This window comes from Hordeum vulgare, chromosome 1H, assembly GCF_904849725.1.
Source record: "Hordeum vulgare subsp. vulgare chromosome 1H, MorexV3_pseudomolecules_assembly, whole genome shotgun sequence".
Taxonomy (NCBI): domain Eukaryota; kingdom Viridiplantae; phylum Streptophyta; class Magnoliopsida; order Poales; family Poaceae; genus Hordeum; species Hordeum vulgare.
This window is the reverse complement of record NC_058518.1, coordinates 464,642,918-464,659,479: the sequence shown is the minus strand read 5'-3', so window position 1 is coordinate 464,659,479 and position 16,562 is coordinate 464,642,918. Positions and strand designations below refer to the sequence as shown.

The following is a 16,562-nucleotide window of genomic DNA, read 5'->3' as shown; positions in this document are numbered from 1 at the left end:
ACACATACATAACACTGAGACCAAAAGAGTTAGAGTTAACAATGATAGCGCCATATTTTTGTGGCACTGCCGCTTAGGTCATATTGGTGTAAATCGCATGAAGAAACTACATGCTGATGGACTTTTGGAGTCACTTGACTTTGATTCACTTGACACGTGCGAACCATGCCTCATGGGCAAGATGACTAAGACTCCGTTCTCCGGAACAATGGAGCATGCAAGTGACTTGTTGGAAATCATACATACCGATGTGTGTGGTCCGATGAGCGTGGAGGCACGCGGCGGATATCGTTATTTTCTCATCTTCACTGACGATTTGAGTAGATATGGTTATGTCTACTTGATGAAGCACAAGTCTGAAACATTTGAAAAGTTCAAGCAATTTCAGAGTGAAGTTGAAAATCATCGTAACAAGAAGATCAAGTTCCTACGGTCTGATCGTGGGGGTGAATATCTGAGTTTCGAGTTTGGTGCTCACTTAAGACAATGTGGAATTGTTTCACAGTTGACACCGCCTGGAACACCACAGCGTAATGGTGTGTCCGAACGTCGTAATCGTACTTTATTAGAGATGGTGCGATCTATGATGTCTCTTACCGATTTGCCGTTATCGTTTTGGGGTTATGCATTAGAAACAGCTGCATTCACTTTAAATAGGGCACCATCAAAATCCGTTGAGACGACACCATACGAACTGTGGTATGGCAAAAGGCCAAAGTTGTCATTTCTTAAAGTTTGGGGATGTGATGCTTATGTCAAAAAGCTTCAGCCTGAAAAGCTGGAACCCAAAGCGGAAAAGTGCGTCTTCATAGGTTACCCAAAAGAGACAGTTGGGTACACCTTCTATCTCAAATTCGAGGGCAAAGTGTTTGTTGCTAAAAATGGAGCTTTTCTCGAGAAGGAGTTTCTCTCGAGAGAATTGAGTGGGAGGAAGATAGAACTTGACGAGGTTGTCGAACCTCTCATCCCTCTGGATGGTGGCGCAGGGCAAGGGGAAACCTTTGTCGTTGCGACGCCGGCTGAGGAGGAAGTTAATGATGGTGATCATGAAACTCCGGTTCAAGTTTCTGTCGAACCACGCAAGTCGACGAGACCACGTGCTGCTCCAGAGTGGTACGGTAATCCCGTCTTATCAATCATGTTGTTGGACAACAATGAACCTGCAAATTATGAAGAAGCAATGGTGGGCCCAGATTCCAACAAATGGCTAGAAGCCATGAAGTCCGAGATAGGATCCATGTATCATAACAAAGTGTGGACTTTGGAGGTACTACCTGAGGGCCGCAAGGCTATTCAGAACAAATGGATCTTTAAGAGGAAGACGGACGCTGACGGCAATGTGACCGTTTATAAAGCTCGACTTGTGGCAAAGGGTTTTTCACAAGTTCAAGGAGTTGACTACGATGAGACATTCTCACCCGTAGCGATGCTTAAGTCCGTCAGAATCATGTTAGCAATAGCTGCATTTTTCGATTATGAAATCTGGCAGATGGATGTCAAAACGGCGTTCCTTAACGGTTTCCTTAAGGAAGAATTGTATATGATGCAACCCGAAGGTTTTCTCGATCCTAAGAATGCTAACAAGGTGTGCAAGCTCCAGCGATCCATTTATGGACTGGTGCAAGCATCTCGGAGTTGGAACAAACGATTTGATGAGGTGATCAAAGCATTTGGGTTTATACAAGTGGTTGGAGAATCTTGTATTTACAAGAAAGTGAGTGGGAGCTCTGTGGTGTTTCTAATATTATATGTGGATGACATATTGCTGATTGGAAACAACGTGGAGTTTTTGGAGAGCATAAAGGATTACTTGAATAAAAATTTCTCTATGAAGGACCTAGGAGAAGTTGCTTACATTCTAGGCATTAAGATCTATAGGGATAGATCAAAACGCCTGATAGGACTTTCACAAAGCACATACCTTGATAAAGTTTTGAAGAGGTTCAAAATGGAACAGTCCAACAAAGGGTTCTTACCAGTTTTACAAGGTACGAGATTGAGTAAGACTTAGTGCCCAGCAACTGATGATGATAGAGAGCATATGCGCTCCGTCCCCTATGCTTCAGCCATAGGTTCTATCATGTATGCAATGTTGTGCACTAGACCGGACGTTAGCCTGGCCATAAGTATGGTAGGTAGGTTCCAGAGTAATCCAGGAGTGGATCACTGGACGGCGGTCAAGAATATCCTGAAGTACCTGAAAAGGACTAAGGAGATGTTTCTCGTATATGGAGGTGATGAAGAGCTCGCCGTAAAATGTTACGTCGATGCAAGCTTTGACATAGATCCGGACGACTCTAAGTCGCAAACCGGATACGTATTTATTCTTAATGGGGGTGCGGTAAGCTGGTGCAGTTCCAAGCAAAGCGTCGTAGCAGATTCTACATGTGAAGCGGAGTACATGGCTGCCTCGGAGGCGGCTAAGGAGGGTGTCTGGATGAAGCAGTTCATGACGGATCTTGGAGTGGTGCCAAGCGCACTGAATCCAATAACCTTGTTCTGTGACAACACGGGTGCCATTGCCTTAGCAAAGGAACCACGGTTTCACAAGAAGTCCAGACACATCAAACGACGCTTCAACCTCATCCGCGACTACGTAGAAGGAGAGGACGTAAATATATGCAAAGTGCACGCGGATCTGAATGTAGCAGACCCGCTGACTAAACCTCTTCCACGGCCAAAGCATGATCAACACCAGAACTGTATGGGTGTTAGATTTATTACAATGTAATTCACATGATGATGTGAGGGCTAGATTATTGACTCTAGTGCAAGTGGGAGACTGTTGGAATTATGCCCTAGAGGCAATAATAAATATAGTTATTATTATAATTCCTGTATCAAGATAATCGTTTATTATCCATGCTATAATTGTATTGAATGAAGACTCATTTACATGTGTGGATACATAGACAAAACACTGTCCCTAGCAAGCCTTTAGTTGGCTAGCCAGTTGATCAAAGATAGTCAGTGTCTTCTGATTTTGAACAAGGTGTTGTTGCTTGATAACTGGATCACGTCATTAGGAGAATCACGTGATGGACTAGACCCAAACTAATAGACGTAGCATGTTGATCGTGTCATTTTGTTGCTACTGTTTTTTGCGTGTCAAGTATTTGTTCCTATGACCATGAGATCATATAACTCACTGACACCGGAGGAATATATTGTGTGTATCAAACGTCGCAACGTAACTGGGTGACAATAAAGATGCTCTACAGGTATCTCCGAAGGTGTTAGTTGAGTTAGTATGGATCAAGACTGGGATTTGTCACTCCGTCTGACGGAGAGGTATCTCGGGGCCCACTCGGTAATACAACATCACACATAAGCCTTGCAAGCAATGTGACTTAGTGTAAGTTGCAGGATCTTGTATTACGGAACGAGTAAAGAGACTTGCCGTTAAACGAGATTGAAATAGTTATGGGGATACTGACGATCAAATCTCGGGCAAGTAACATACCGAAGGACAAAGGGAATGACATACGGGATTATATGAATCCTTGACACTGAGGTTCAAACAATAAGTTCTTCGTAGAATATGTAGGATCCAATATGGGCATCCAGGTCCCGCTATTGGATATTGACCGAGGAGTCTCTCGGGTCATGTCTACATAGTTCTCGAACCCGCAGGGTCTGCACACTTAAGGTTCGACGTTGTTTTATGCGTATTTGAGTTATATGGTTGGTTACCGAATGTTGTTCAGAGTCCTGGATGAGATCACGGACGTCACGAGGGTTTCCGGAATGGTCCGGAAACTAAGATTCATATATAGGATGACCTCATTTGATTACCGGAAGGTTTTGGGAGTTACCGGGAATGTACCGGGAATGACGAATGGGTTCCGGGAGTTCACCGGGAGGGGGCAACCCACCCCGGGGAAGCCTATAGGCATTGAGGGTGGCGCACCAGCCCTTTGTGGGCTGGTGGGACAGCCTAAAAGGGCCATATGCGCATTGTAAGAAAAATCAAAGAGAAAGAAAAAAAGAGAGGAGGTGGGAAGGGAAGGAAGGACTCCCACCCACCAAACCAAGTCCAACTCGGTTTGGGGGGGGGGGGAGACCTTCCCCCCTTGGCTCGGCCGACCCCCTTGGGGCTCCTTGAGCCCCAAGGCAAGGCCCCCCCTCTCCCACCTATATATACGAAGGTTTTAGGGTCGATTTGAGACGACTTTTCCACGGCAGCCCGACCACATACCTCCACGGTTTTTCCTCTAGATCGCGTTTCTGCGGAGCTCGGGCGGAGCCCTGCTGAGACAAGGTCATCACCAACCTCCGGAGCGCCGCCACGCTGCGGGAGAACTCTTCTACCTCTCCGTCTCTCTTGCTGGATCAAGAAGGCCGAGATCATCGTCGAGCTGTACGTGTGCTGAACGCGGAGGTGTCGTCCGTTCGGTACTAGATCGTGGGACTGATCGCGGGATTGTTCGCGGGGCGGATCGAGGGACGTGAGGACGTTCCACTACATCAACCGCGTTCACTAACGCTTCTGCTGTACGGTCTACAAGGGTACGTAGATCACTCATCCCCTCTCGTAGATGGACATCATCATGATAGGTCTTCGTGCGCGTAGGAAAATTTTTGTTTCCCATGCGACGTTCCCCAACAAGATGTTGGAGAGCATAATGGCCTATTTGAACAAGAGTTTTTCAATGAAGGTCCTTGAAGAAGCTTCATACATATTAGGCATCAAGATCTATAGAGATAGATCGAGACGCCTCATAGGTCTTTCGCAAAGTACATACATTGACAAGATATTGAAGAAGTTCAATATCTTAAACTCAAAGAAAGTGTTCTTGCTAGTTTTGCAAGGTATGGGATTGAGTAAGACTCAGTCGCCGACCACGGCAGCAGATAGAGAGAAGATGAGTTTTGTCCCCTACGCTTTAGCCGTAGGCTCTCTAATGTATGCCATGCTGTGTACCAGACCTGATATAAACCTTGCCATAAGTTTGGTAGGGAGGTACCAAAGTGATCCCGGTATGGAACACTGGACAGCGGTCAAGAATATCCTTAAGTACCTGAAAATGACTAAGGAAATGTTTCTCGTTTATGGAGGTGATGAAGAGCTCGTCGTAAAGGGTTACGTCGACGCTAGCTTCGACACAGATCCGGATGACTCTAAGTCACAGACCGGATACATATATGTTTTGAATGGTGGGGCAGTGAGCTGGTGCAGCAGCAAGCAAGAAGTCGCGGCAGCATCTACATGTGAAGCGGAGTACATAGCTGCTTCAGAAGAAGCTCATGAAATAATTTGGATGAAGGAGCTCATCACCGACCTTGGAGTGGTTCCAAGCTCGTCAGGTCCAATGACACTCTTCTGTGATAACACTGGGGCCATTGCCATAGCCAAGGAGCCCAGGTTTCACCGGAAGACGAAGCACATCAAACGCCGCTACAACTCCATCCAGGACCATGTCCAGAGTGGAGTAATAGAGATTTGTAAAGTACACACGGATCTGAATGTTGCAGACCTGTTGACTAAACCTCTTCCACGAGCAAAACATGATCAACACCATAATGCTATGGGTGTTCGATACATCACAATGTAACTAGGTTATTGACTCTAGTGCAAGTGGGAGACTGTTGGAAATATGCCCTAGAGGCAATAATAAAATGGTTATTATCATATTTCCTTGTTCATGATAATCGTCTATTGTTCATGCTATAATTGTGTTAACAGGAAACAATAATACATGTGTGAATAAATAGATCACAATGTGTCCCTAGCAAGCCTCTAGTTGGCTAGCTCGTTAGTCAATAGATGATCATGGTTTCCTGGTCATGTGCATTAGATGTCATTGATAACGGGATCACATCGTTGGGAGAATGATGTGATGGGCAAGACCCAATCCTAAGCGTAGCACTAGATCGTATTGTTCGTATGCTAAAGCTTTTCTAATGTCAGGTGTCTTTTCCTTCGACTGTGAGATTGTGCAACTCCCGGATACCGTAGGAGTGCTTTGGGTGTATCAAACGTCACAACGTAACTGGTTGACTATAAAGGTGCACTACGGGTACCTCTGAAAGTGTCTGTTGGGTTGGTACGAATCGAGATCGGGATTTGTCACTCCGTGTGACGGACAGGTATCTCTGGGCCCACTCGGTAGAACATCATCATGAGCTCAATGTGATTAAAGGAGTTAGTCACACGATGACGTGCTACGGAACAAGTAAATAGACTTACCGGTAATGAGATTGAACAAGGTATAGGTATACCGACGATCGAATCTCGGGCAAGTTCTATACCGACAGACAAAGGGAATTGTATACGTGATTGATTGAATCCTTGACATCGTGGTTCATCCGATGAGATCATCGTGGAGCAAGTGGGAGCCACCATGGGTATCCAGACCCCGCTGATGGTTATTGGCCGGAGAGGTGTCTCGGTCATGTCTGCCTGTCTCCCGAACCCGTAGGGTCTACACACTTAAGGTTCGATGACGCTATGGTTATAGGGAATTGTTATACGAGGTTATCGAAAGTTGTTCAGAGTCCCGGATGAGATCCCGGACGTCACGAGGAGCTCCGGAATGGTCCGGAGGTAAAGATTGATATATATGATGGATGGTTTCTGACACCGGAAGTGTTTCGGGTGTCACCGGTAACGTACCGGGACCACCGGGACCACCGGAGGTGGCCCCGGGGGTCCACCGGAAGGGGGCAACGACCCCGGGAGGCTAGATGGGCCAGGTGCGGGAGGGAACCAGCCCCTAGGTGGGCTGGTGCGCCCCCCACACTCAGCCCAAGGCGCAGGAGGTGGAGAGGGGGGGAAACCCTAGGCGCAGGTGGGCCTAAGGCCCACCTAGGGGTGCGCCACCCCTCCCCCTTGCCCTGGCCAACGCACCTCCCATCTGGGGGGGCTGCCGCACCACCTAGGGTGGGAACCCTAGGGGTGGCACCCCCTCCCCTCCTCCTATATATAGTGGGCACTTTTGGGCTTTTGGAGACACAGTTTTCCCTCTCCCTCGGCGCAGCCCTGCTCTTCTTTCTCCTCCTCTGTGCCGATGCTTGGCGAAGCCCTGCCGGGAGACCTCGTCTCTCCATCGACACCACGCCGTCGTGCTGCTGGAGATCTTCCCCAACCTCTCCCTCCTCCTTGCTGGATCAAGGTGCGGGAGACGTCACCGGGCTGCACGTGTGTTGAACGCGGAGGTGCCGTAGTTCGGCACTAGATCGGAATCACACCGCGATCTGAATCACCGCGAGTACGACTCCATCAACCGCGTTCTAGTAACGCTTCCGCTTAGCGATGTTCAAAGGTATGAAGATGCACTCACCCCTCTCTCGTTGCTGGTCTCTCCATAGGAAGATCTGAATATGCGTAGGAATTTTTTTGAATTTATGCTACGTTACCCAACAGATATGACATACACTCGGAAGATAGGATTATAATCCTTTTGTACAAGGTTAGTGAAGTCACAAGTGCCAAGTTGATGCTGTTGATGTTGTTTTGGTGATGTGTGTAGCATCAACGAAAGAATATCATCTTTAGGGTCGAAGTCACAAGAGCCAAGACCATGATATGTCTCACTCTGTTTTTCTTCGACATCTCGTGGGGTGAGACAAAGAGACCAATTTTCTTGTTCAATATGGTGGTAGGCACACTTGTTGCGATTCCAGATGATGCTAAGCGGCTAGACATATTCATAGGGCTGTTCCCCATCTTATTTCGAATAGAGTTGTTTCGCTTGTTTAATATGCGGATGATATTATCCTCTTGGTCGACCGCTCGGCTATGGCTCAAGTTTTCATTGATGTGTTTCCAAGGAATGTTTGGTCTCACTATTAATTTCAATAAAATTGAGGTTATGACCATGGGGTTCTCAAAGAAGGTTAATCATAGTATTTCTAATCGTCTCAACTATATCTTGGGATCTTTCCTCTACTTATCTTGGGAATCTCATTAGTGACTCACGTGTCCTGGTTTGAGATCTTTGTCTGATTGTGACTAAGATTCATTACAGATGCAAGCCTTGACATGGTCCCCTGCTCTGTAAGGCGGCAAGGACGGTGCTTATTAACTCGTCCTTGCCAAGTCTTCCCGTGTTTACAATGGTATTTTATCTTCTTCATTAGAGTATTCTTAGTGAAATTGCTAAGTACAAGTACCAGTTCTTTTTGCAAGAGGGTAAGCAAAAGATACGATATGGTTAAATCGGCAAAGATTTGTGACCCGAGGACCAGGAAGATCTTGGGGTCCATTTTGACCAAACACATGAACCTGGGACGTTGTAGCTTGGGACGCCCTGCTCGTACAATTGATTGTTGTTACAACTTCTGCACAACAGGAATTGATCTCCTGGCGTCTTGAGTCCTCGGGCATTTTCTTCACTAAGCCCCTATACCGGGCCATTGTGGTTGTGCTCGGTCCCTAAGAACTTAGAGAGATTTGGCAAATTAGGCTATCATTGAAGATTAAAATATTCCTCTGACATCTTGTGTGTGTGTGGCCGTTTGCCCTTCGGGAAGAGAGATCCTCAAATGGCAATGGATCCGGTGATGGCCGATGCCCGTTATATGATGTTAATGAGGGTAGTAATCATATTTTCCCCCTTGCGTTACTGTGCAGTTTCTTTGGAGCTGCTTTCCTGAAGTTGTGGGATGCAAGGGTTTTCCCACTAACTTCCCAGATTTCTTCGGGATCTTGCAGACTAGTTCAGACAACCTTCACTGACTCCAATGGCTTGCTTGGACAATGTGGATCATTCACAATAAGTTGATTATTGAACATTCTCTCTTGTGATGCCCTACTTATGTCATATATAAACTGTGTGATTTCTTGCAGCAATGCTGGCAAGGAGTAGGGTAAAGTCGCCATCGTGATCATTTGGGGACTGCGTTCCTTGGCTCAGCGTTTGGCCTCTCCTCCGCCGGTCCCTTGATTTCGTTGTATCCATTGTGCTTATATGTTAAGCTGGTGTCCCCAGAATTTAACCTCTTTTTCCCCCTTGTTTCGAACTTGCATGACTGTATGGATGCTTTGAGTTGTTTGCTTCATCTATAAAGTGGGGCATATGCCTGTTCCGGTATATTTCACTCTGTCCAGTTTATTCAGAACTATCTCTATTCTCTGTATTTAAATTTCGTGAACCAGGTCAATGATCGTGAACGAAAGAAGCCGACGATGGTGATGCCGGATAAGCCTACTGGAATCAGCAAGGAAGCTCGCTATAGTCCGAATGTTGTCTGGGGAATGTCGACGCCGACTTTTGTGACAGGAACCTGTGATGATATAGCAGTGCAAGCAGGCTTTGTAATCAGGAAAGGAAGGAGGATGGTAAAAGCTTAAGAAATGCACCAGGGTAATAGCAACCATTGTCACAAGTTCATATCATGATTCACTCAGGAAGCAAATGCTAGACTGAAACAGATGTGCAAATCCAAATATTCCTAAAACACACCATGGGCAAGGATACATAAAGCATGCAGCAAGCGATCCAGTCCGTTGCAGTTGCAAAAGAGCAGCAACGTTTCGTAGGACCTGCTTTTGCTGCTGCCCTGCCAGTCCCATTACACTTCAGCACTCAAATCAGGTAACATAGGGCAAACAAAAGGGAAATACATATATATGTCTACATCTGTCCAGGTGACTGATGCATCTAAATACTGCCATCACCGACAGAACAGATGTAGCCCCACTATGACTTCTTCTTTTTATGCCTGATGACTCATGTCAACTCTACAGCCTACCAGCTCGACCTGCTCCTTTTTATTCCTGAGAAAAACAACCAAATTAACTTAATTAGAGGTCAATAAAGCATGAGGCCCATGATGATGCATTAAAAGTAGCACAGCTTTCAGGTGGACGATCATAGCAAGCTACGTGCAGGTGGACAAGAACCTACTTAGGAATTTAACAATTGCCAACACTATGCATTTAAGTTTAAAGAGTTCAATGATTTTCAGTTCCTGTTTTCTGGCAATGGAAACCGGAAAAACTATGTTGGGTGAGACCTATGTAAATAAACGATCAAATAGTAGACTAATAGAAGCCTATATGAATGGCTCAGCGATTAACCAAATCATAGAATGGCAACTGACGATGGGGATTTAGAAATGCACTGGAGTATTAACTGTCAGCTCTCAACAAACAGTAAGTTCATGTCACGATAAACATGAGTGAAATGCCACACCATCAAACATTGCAAGATTCTCAGAAGATTAACACAAAAATGCATGATATTTTGAATACAGGATAACACTCATGATGGGATAATAGGTCACAGTACTACACTGATATCACACTTCACAAGCCTGAAAAATTTACTGATTAGCTGAACTTTCAATTCTTGACAGTTCATTATTTTTTCTTTGGGAGCTATCAATGTCAACCACTACTACTCTTCCCTCACTGTGCACAGATGTGACAACCAATAAGTAAATTTTGTGCAGATTTCAGGACCTAATTATAGACACCAAAACCGAGACAACGACACTAAGAAAAACAATAATATCCATCAATCTTCTTACGTGCGCGTACTAGGAAGCGAGAGGAGATCAATAGTTGGTTGGAGCTTATGACTAAGGGCAGTCCACATATAGATCACAAAACTGAATGAGCCCTAGTTGATTGCAGCCTCACAAGTTAACATATCTAATGTTATATAATATATAGTTCATGTTCCTTTACAAAAGACTAAGCAATCAGCCCTCTGTTACAACTATTTGCAAACAAAATGCAGAGCAGCTCACAAGACTAAGCAATCAGCCCTCTGTTACAACTATTTGGAAACAAATGCAGAGCATCCTTGTGAGCTGTTCTCCCAGAGAAAAACAGTTTTAACTAACCCGCCGGCAAGACATGGATGGTTAATTAACTACATTTTCAGACACTGCAGTTAACTTACCACTGCCCAAACTGGAAAGGAAATGATGGAGACATAGCACACACAAAAAAGGATACAAAACTGAGACGAATCAAACAATGAAATAAGGGATTATAAATATAGAGCGGATTCTTGGACATACCTTGTTCACAATAGGAGAGTCCACTGCAAAGTATTTAGTAGTACAGTGAACCTGGCAGAAATAATAGTCAGTACGTATGTGTTTCATCTTTTCTTAGATAATATCCAAACGGGCAGCAAATGTCATACCTTGCCACCAATCACCTCTGGTAGCCAGGGAGCCATCCGTGTTATCCTCCTTATACTGGATTGGACATATAGGAAACATTCAAACATTAGTAATACAATCAACTAGGAGCTGGATTATTTGCAATGCAATTTCAACGCACATTTCTCGATGATTCATTGGCCTGCTTGTGTGGAGAGCTGTCATAGAAGTCCCGGCCGCCGTAATGCACAGACGAACCAAAATAAGGCGACTCTGAGGACTCGTTTGGGTAAAATTGTTTTCCATCTTTGTAAGCAACACGACCTTTAGCAGGGCTTCCTTGGGATTTGCCATCTGGAGGATGAATTAAAATAGTGATAGTCAATACACTTTTGTATCACATATCAATGACCCAAATTCCTATCCAAACTAAGGTGACTCATCAGCATTAGTAGAACAACTTATAACCAGGGGGAAAGGGAACAATTCTGGTTCAGAGATAAAATGTTCTTTGGTGTTGGTGTCTGCCAATACGCTGTATAGCCAACCAGAAAACCAAGAGATAGTTTGCCGGCTAATGCTTCGGAATATTTTCTTTGTTATATATAGTGCTCAAATATTTAATAGTATATGGCCCAGCAATGCCGGAATAGACAGGATATCCCAGAACTACCTGCAGTGCCCCCACCGCTCTGCCCTTTGGGGTTCTGCTTGTTCAGCATCGTGTACAGGTCCATCTGCCTGGCGTCTCTTGGATTTGCCTTTCAGATAAACAAAAGCAGCAGCGTTACCACAGGCATACCCAGATGTGAATATGACAACAAAATACATATAGGATCACGAAAATTGCCCCAAAAATGATACACGTAATGAACCCAATAGGTAAAGAACATCAGGCAGTCGCCACGGACATTCAAGGTATCAGAGTCGCCGAATCACATCGCCAATTGACAGCAGACAGATCGCAAAAAACGGCGTGAAGAGGAAGTACCGCAGGCGACGCGGAGAAGACGGAGCTGAAGTATCCGTTCCCCGCCGCCGCCGATCCGGTGGAGGCAGGGGTGGGCGGCGACTTCTTGGCCTCCATGCTTGTGGTGGTTTAGGCGAGGAACAAAAAGGGGGAGAAGGATAGGCCACGTGAAGTGGTCGTTATAGGCGGCGGCGCGGGTCGGAGGAGAGGGAGGAGCTCGCACTTCTCTCTGGTTGCCTCGTGGCGCCCTGCTCCGGCCTCCATCTGTGCCCGCCGTTTATAAAGGCTCCGGGGAGACTCCCGCTGTGCTATTTGGTAGGTCTCGACGGACTGCACGGGAAGAGTGCCATTGTTTTCGTTGGCACCATTTTTTTTTAATCTTTTTATGCTTGAGATGTTACGAAGGCAGCATTGGCAGGCTGCAGGCACTAGTAATCTCAATTCAACCTCGATCTTTCTCTTTCAAAAAATAATAATACAACCTCGATCTTGATCTTATGGAACGTGCTACGCATCTATCGGCTGATATTTTTTAAAAAATAGTCGGGTCACGAGCCATCGAATTTGGCACATCGAGCAAATCGAGCGCGTCTTCATCGCTGCAACACATGTTTTATTGCTGGATTATTCCAACAGGTTTTTTGCAACAGATTTTTTGTTGTAATTTTTTTGTTGCAACTAAAGTTTTGTTGCAAGTTCTTTTTTGCAACTCGTGTATTGTTATAGAAAATTTTCATAACAGAGATTTTATTGCAAAACATAGAATCATCATAAACCATTGCAAAAATGTATATGTTTCAGAAACATAATCGAACGCGTTCTCCGAAGGACGATATTTGGAATTTGGACCCTCGGTTGAACACGTGTCATGCACGAAACGTGACAGACGTGGACGTTGCCATTTGAAGGGTGATGATAAGCTTTTCTCTAATCTTATATCTCCATCTTTTTGAATATTTAGGTTACTTACGACATATGTCATGTGGTCTTATAAGTACATCTAGAACTTGATGGACGGTCTTTTCTTTAGTACCAATTGATGAGTGGTCACAAACCCAAAATTATGTATTACATAATTCAAAGTTATGGGGTATTTTATTATATACTATACATTCTAATGTAAAAGATGAATCTTACATGTTCTAAATTCCAATCCATGGATTTTGAAGTTCCAGTAGAAACAAAATTTGAAATTTCATATAAAAATAAGTAACTCAAATATTTGCATTATTTATTAATAATTATAAACTAAAACAAATTAACCTATAGTTTTGAATTTTAAACTATGAAAGATTTCAATTTCTAAAGTACCATAGTTCAAAATTTTGAAACATAAAACTACTATTGATATTTGGACTGTAGGTTGTGTCATAATGCTTGACAACAAAAGATTAATTGCCCCGAGAACCTATAAGCACAACTTTATATGGGAAACACATCCCTTTAGGCTGGTCATAATGGGGAGTAACTTAGACTAGTGGATGCATATGACACTAATTTAAGTTACTACCTGTATAATGCAAAGTAACTTAGTACTAGTGTCATAGATGGATTTATTTATTATATTATAAACTCATCTGATCTCGGAAAGTCCTATATTACTAGAGCAACATATTATATTACTCTAAACACCTCTTTCCTCATTAACTACATGCCACATAAGCAAATTTGTCTTGAAAAACATTGTCTTACTAGCTAAGTTACTCCCACTATGACCAGCATTAGTTCAAACTTAGTTAATCCATCAAGATAAGTAATACCAATTAGGTTGCACCATCATCTTGGTTATCCACGGTTGTCCTCATGAAGGCCGGAGCAGGGCACCATGTGGTTTTCTAACTATGGATTTGTGACAGAATTTATAAGCATTCATATACTGTTTTCAGAAGTGGAGTCACCCAAGGGGTGACAAGTATCTTGAATCTCTAAGCTCCCTAGAAAGGGGGTTTCCTGTTCTCCAAGATGTGGGTTGAATGTGGGCCCCACTTAGCATTGAATGAATTTTGTATTTATTGCCTTGACCTACATCTTGATTACTTGTGTCATTTGTCTGAATGTTCTGGATCACATGTTATCACGAAAAAGGGTTTCCCCCCATTTTGTATTACAAAGCAACCAACCGATACAGTCAACGATAGGTGTTGGAGCGGAAGCAACACAGTCACATCCAAAAGAAACGAAAGAGAAAAAACAAAAAAATAAAATGCCGGCAACGGTGGATCGACAGAAACGAAGAAGCTTAGCGACCATTGCGCCCACCGAAGATCTCCCACCAAGATCCAAGGCTCTGAAGCGCCGGTACCAATCAACACGTCCAAGAAGGATCGCGACGATGACGACGCTGTTGTCAAGGCTTTCCCCCGGTACGCGACAAGGGGAGAGGAAGGGTAGCCCCTGACGCCCTCGAGGAAGGTCGTGCAGCACCCACAGGCGCCACCACGTCGATGTCGGCCAGGCCAACAGGGGTTTCCCAACCTTCACCTCGGATGCTTCGGAGCCGCCACCAAACCGACCACCATCCTGCGTTAAAGTGGTCTTGAAGCCTCCATGTCGTCTCACCACGGCACCACGAGGTGAGGTCTGCACAGTGATGAATTGTAGCCGGGACTAGGGCAGCAACACCGTCGGCATGCAGGAGGGTTCAACCTCCACCGTTAACGACGGTAGCCGACCGGACACAATAGCAGGAGCATACCAGCCTCGTGGGCCCACAGTAGCCTCCACGTCCGTAAAGCTCCCGTTGTCACGCTGCAACAGGCATGCCATCGACTTCGCCGCCCCCTGTTCGAGCTGCTCCTCCTCCTCATCACACAGACGACGACGAAGCCACGCCGGGGCCCGGCCCGCTAGGACCCAGATGGGCCCTGCAGGGCCTAGATTTGGGTCGGGGGCGCGCCGCCGGCTATCCGGCGTCACCACCCCGCCCCACCGCCAAGGGCCACGTCACCACCTCGCGCGTTGTCGGCCACCATCGCTAGGTGACCGGGCCGCCGCCTAGCCGAGGAGCATCGCCGCCGCCCTATGCCCCGGGCAGGGAAGCCGCGTGCGCGGGGATTGAAGGTCCCGCCGCCGCCAGCACCACCCGGGCTTGCGTCGGGGGCGCCCGCTGCCGGCGGTGGGGAGGAATGGGGAAGGAGGTCAGCCGAAGGGGAGGAGGGTCGCGCGCCGCCCCGACCACCTCATCGGGAGGCGGCACAGGGACGGATCCGGGAGAGGGGGAGAGGGGGCGGGGGAGGAGGGGGTGGCGGGGCGGTCGACGGCCGATGGCGACGAGGAGGACCAAGGGAGCCGCCGGCGGCGATGGAGGAGAGGGAGGAACCCTAGGAGGGCGAAGCGGGCTCGGGTCCTCTACCACTATGACCTCCGGATCCCATGTTATCGTGTTGCTGGATACCATATCGTGTTGCATATAAATCTTTCTAGAATAGGATGCCGTGCGGAGACAAAGTGAAATAAGCAAAGTAGAGTATCATCATTCACATGTAAAGTTTGTTTGGCCAAATCACTCCCATTTAAACTGGCGACAATTGTACGTTTGTGAAACGGGAGCTCTTCAACAATGAATAAATGTGATGGATATCGCATTGCTGCCATCTCCGCTAAAAGCCTAAAACCCATCGGTTTGACACCATTAGTTCGACGTGGCCATGCATGATACTTCTTTTGTTTTTAAATATAAGTCTTTTTTACAAATTTTACTAAAAGACTACATACGGATGTACATAGATATATTTTAGAATGTGAATTCATTTATTTTGCTTCATTTGTAGTCCCTAGTAAAATATCTTAAAAGACTTATATTTTGGAACGGAGGGAGTATGAACTAAACATATTTTCTACTGATTTGGCCAACATCTCAATTACACGTGGTTGTCCGTGCATGGTGTTCTTAGTCGCATGTGTGGATGTGAACCATGGGAGGTGGGTGCACTTAGGTGTTGTATATGCTTCATCGTGCTAGTGTGCTCGCATTTTAGGGTACCCGTTGGGGATATTATCCCGCCATGAGACCCGTCCTAAGAGGCCGGGTCAAAATGATGGCGGCTCAAACATTTCATGTTTAAGATGGGTCATGACTTATCGAGCAGAAGACGTAAGGTGAAGTTAGAAGAGCCGGCTGTAGCTCAAGACATAAAGATGGCAACTTGTGGCCCATATAGGAGAGGGGCTTGATGAAGTTTCCTTGCGATAAAAGTAAGGCGAGTTAGAGATATGTCAGGTCACGAATAATACGTGATCCGGACTCTTGTAACCCTAGGGCTTCGATCTGTATATAAAGGCAAGTCTTTAGGGCTGATAGACTTAAGTTATCACCAATTGAGAGCTAGGTGAGGCGAATCCGCACCCTTGTAATCGATTTCCACATCAATACACGCAGAGCAGGGCATAGCCTTTTACCTCGACCAGAGGGGCCGAACCTGGGTAAAATCGTCTCTTGCTCCCTACTAACCCCTTTGAGTCGCCACATGGTTGCGATGCCCCCATCACTAAGTCCTCTCAGGAGGACATTTGTCGTGACAAAACCACGACA

At 45.7% G+C, this 16,562-nt stretch overlaps 1 protein-coding gene across 1 annotated transcript; it reads right to left on the bottom strand.

The window, feature by feature from the left end:
- Nucleotides 1-9,309: 9,309 nt before the first annotated feature.
- Nucleotides 9,310-12,299, bottom strand: LOC123445658. The gene is made up of 6 exons (XM_045122676.1): nt 12,053-12,299; nt 11,735-11,822; nt 11,243-11,415; nt 11,103-11,157; nt 10,975-11,025; nt 9,310-9,721 (listed from the first exon to the last, which is right to left on the bottom strand). Exons 1-5 carry the CDS (start codon nt 12,146-12,148, stop codon nt 11,009-11,011), a joined length of 429 nt encoding a protein of 142 aa, XP_044978611.1. The 5' UTR covers nt 12,149-12,299; the 3' UTR covers nt 9,310-9,721; nt 10,975-11,008.
- Between the last annotated feature and the right edge of the window lie 4,263 nt (nt 12,300-16,562).

Excerpts from the sequence above, each read along its gene's own strand:
- LOC123445658 (XM_045122676.1), bottom strand. The coding sequence starts at position 12,148 with ATGGAGGCCAAGAAGTCGCCGCCCACCCCTGCCTCCACCGGATCGGCG. Across the intron at positions 11,823-12,052 it reads TCTTCTCCGCGTCGCCTGCG|GCAAATCCAAGAGACGCCAG; the intron begins GTACTTCCTCTT and ends TTTATCTGAAAG. Across the intron at positions 11,158-11,242 it reads CCAATGAATCATCGAGAAAT|TATAAGGAGGATAACACGGA; the intron begins GTGCGTTGAAAT and ends TGTCCAATCCAG.